This window comes from Nicotiana sylvestris, chromosome 11, assembly GCF_000393655.2.
Source record: "Nicotiana sylvestris chromosome 11, ASM39365v2, whole genome shotgun sequence".
NCBI lineage: Eukaryota > Viridiplantae > Streptophyta > Magnoliopsida > Solanales > Solanaceae > Nicotiana > Nicotiana sylvestris.
In genome coordinates, this window is record NC_091067.1 from 53,251,163 (window position 1) to 53,253,676 (window position 2,514).

The window sequence follows — 2,514 nt, forward strand, 5'->3', positions numbered from 1 at the left end:
TTTGATGTTTGGGGCATCGATTTCATGGGTCCATTTGTTAGCTCTTGTGGGAATACTTACATTCTCGTGGCAGTTGACTATGTCTTAAAATGGGTTGAAGCCATGGCTTTTCCTAACAATGAAGCCCGGAGTGTTGTTGCATTTCTTAAAAAGAGCATTTTCACAAGGTTTGGCACTCTTCGTGCGATTATTAGTGAAGAGGGGTCTCACTTTTGCAATAAAGATTTTGACATATTGCTTTCCAAGTACGGTGTCAATCATAAGGTTTTGACCCCTTATCATCCTCGAGCTAGTGGTCAAGTGGAAGTCTACAATAGAGAAATCAAAAGTATCTTGTCAAAGATGGTCAATGCAAATAGGACCGATTGGTCGAAGAAGTTGGATGATGCTCTATGGGCTTATCAGATGGCTTACAAAACTCCGATTGGGATGTCTCTATATCGGTTGGTGTTTGGGAAAGCATGCCATCTTCTGATTGAGTTAGAGTACAAGGCCATGCAGGCTTTGAGGAAGTTGAATCTTGAATGGGATGTTACAGCTAATCTTCGTGTTGAACAACTCAATGAAATCGATGAATTTAGATTCCATGCCTATTCCAGTTCGTCCTTGTATAAGGACAAGATGAAGTACCTTCATGACCAATATGTTCGTGGAAAGGAGTTCAACGTAGGTGATTTGGTTCTCTTGTTCAGCTCCCGATTACATCTGTTTCCGGGAAAGCTCAAATCTAAATGGAGTGGACCGTTTGAAGTTGTGTTTGTGACCCCTTTTGGTGCTCTTGATTTGAAAAAAAAAATGGTGAAGTCTTTAGAGTTAATGGGCACCAGGTAAAGCATTATCTTGGAAAGTTTGATGACAGCCACGTGGTGGCACTCCTTCATCTCAAGTGATATTGTGGTAACATGTGTCGTGCTGCGATGTTAAATCAGGCGCTTCTTGAGAGGCAACCCACGTGTTTTTCTTCTTGTTTTCTTTGATTTTCTTTGTAGTATAGGATTGATTTTTGGGCTAACTGGTTGCGAGATGTTGCAGGAATTGTGTTGATGCAGTGCAAGACATAGTAAAGAAATTGTTCAGTCTCTGAAGTTGCCAGTGCGGCCACACTACACTTTGTGCGGTCCGCACTGCTGAAGGCCAAAATGATACCTCTCTGAAGTTTGCCACTGCAACCACACTACACTTTGTGCGGTCCGCGGTCTGTTTTGTGTGGACCACAGTGGGATACTGGGCCAAGCTTGATCATAACAACCCAGTGCGGACCGCGGTCCATTTTGTGTGGTCCGCACAGGTAGGTGAGACTGGGCCCCAGGGGCTTTTCTATAAATAGACCCTGGGGACCCCCTTTTATCCTTTTCATAATTTTAACTCTCAGAAGCATAGAGCATTGTTCATCTTCCTATCTTCTTATAATTAACTGCTTGCATCGATCAGTCCTTACTTCATCTAACAACAAGTAACATAATTTTCCATTTTCTTGTTTCAATTCTATCAATTTCATTTTATTTTCAATTTTTCTTAGCTTATAATTCTTGTTCCTCCCGTAATTAGTTCGCTAGCTGGGTTAGATTGGTTGTAATGCTGATTTATGAGGACTTAATGAGTTTTATGGACTGGGTAAATATGTAGGGACATAAATTAGCAAAAGTTGAACTTAAGAGCAAAATCTAAGAACCCTAACTCAGTGCCACTGCTGGGCACCCTGTGTGGACCGCGGTCACTTTTGTGTGGTCCGCAGTGACCTAGTGCGGTCTGCAGTACTACTTTTTGTGGACCGCGTTGACAAACTTTAGAAAGATTACTCTTGGTCAGTGCGGCCGCACTACATATTGTGCCGTCCAAACTGGCCTAGTGTGGTCGCTGTACCATTTTGTGCGGGCCACACTGGTCAGATTCAGAGGAAGTGTAGTCTGAACCCCATCCTTGTGTGGACCGCAGTTTTTATTGTGCGGTCCGCGGTGGTCCCTGTGTGGCCTCACTCCATTTTGTGTGGTCCGCACTAGGTTGTTTCTACAACATGGCTGCAACTTTTCAATTTTGTCTGCAATTCTTTCTACATAAATGTTGCTCACTGCTTCTATTGATACTAACAATGTAAGGTGATTGTGTTTGCAGATAATTGTTAAACAAAGAGGAAAAGACTCCAAACAACCCGGCAGAGGTGAGTCTTCTTGGGGTGGAAAATAGAAAATGGTTAAACTCACTCCCCAGGCTCGTCAAAACATAAAGAACATGAGGAAGGCCATAAAAGCGGCTGACAGAGCCATTGACATGTCGGGGAGTAAGTACGAGCCCTCTCGGGAAATCTCTTCGGACTCAGTCCCAGAATACATCCCATATCCGGAGAGGGCCATACATAGAGATACCACTCCCTCATCACCCACTACCCAAGCACCAGGGCATGTTTCTACTGAGTCGTCTGAGGGCTCAGCAGCCGGCGGTGATGAATACTCCACCTCCCCACAGCTTCATTATCTGGGGAGGGTGCAGACGGAGGTGAGGAGGAAGTGCAAGGGG

At 44.2% G+C, this 2,514-nt stretch overlaps 1 protein-coding gene across 1 annotated transcript; it reads left to right on the plus strand.

Moving 5' to 3' along the window:
- Positions 1–405: 405 nt before the first annotated feature.
- LOC138881042 (uncharacterized) lies at positions 406–2,184 on the plus strand. The gene is made up of 2 exons (XM_070161242.1): positions 406–666; positions 2,113–2,184. The coding sequence occupies exons 1-2, from the start codon at positions 406–408 to the stop codon at positions 2,182–2,184; spliced, it is 333 nt and encodes a 110-aa protein (XP_070017343.1).
- Positions 2,185–2,514: the final 330 nt, after the last annotated feature.

What these genes read in the sequence shown, in the direction of transcription:
- LOC138881042 (XM_070161242.1), top strand. Translation starts at nt 406, where the DNA reads ATGGCTTACAAAACTCCGATTGGGATGTCTCTATATCGGTTGGTGTTT. An exon ending in TTCGTGGAAAGGAGTTCAAC is followed by an intron (nt 667 to 2,112) that starts GTAGGTGATTTG and finishes TTGTGTTTGCAG; the next exon opens with ATAATTGTTAAACAAAGAGG.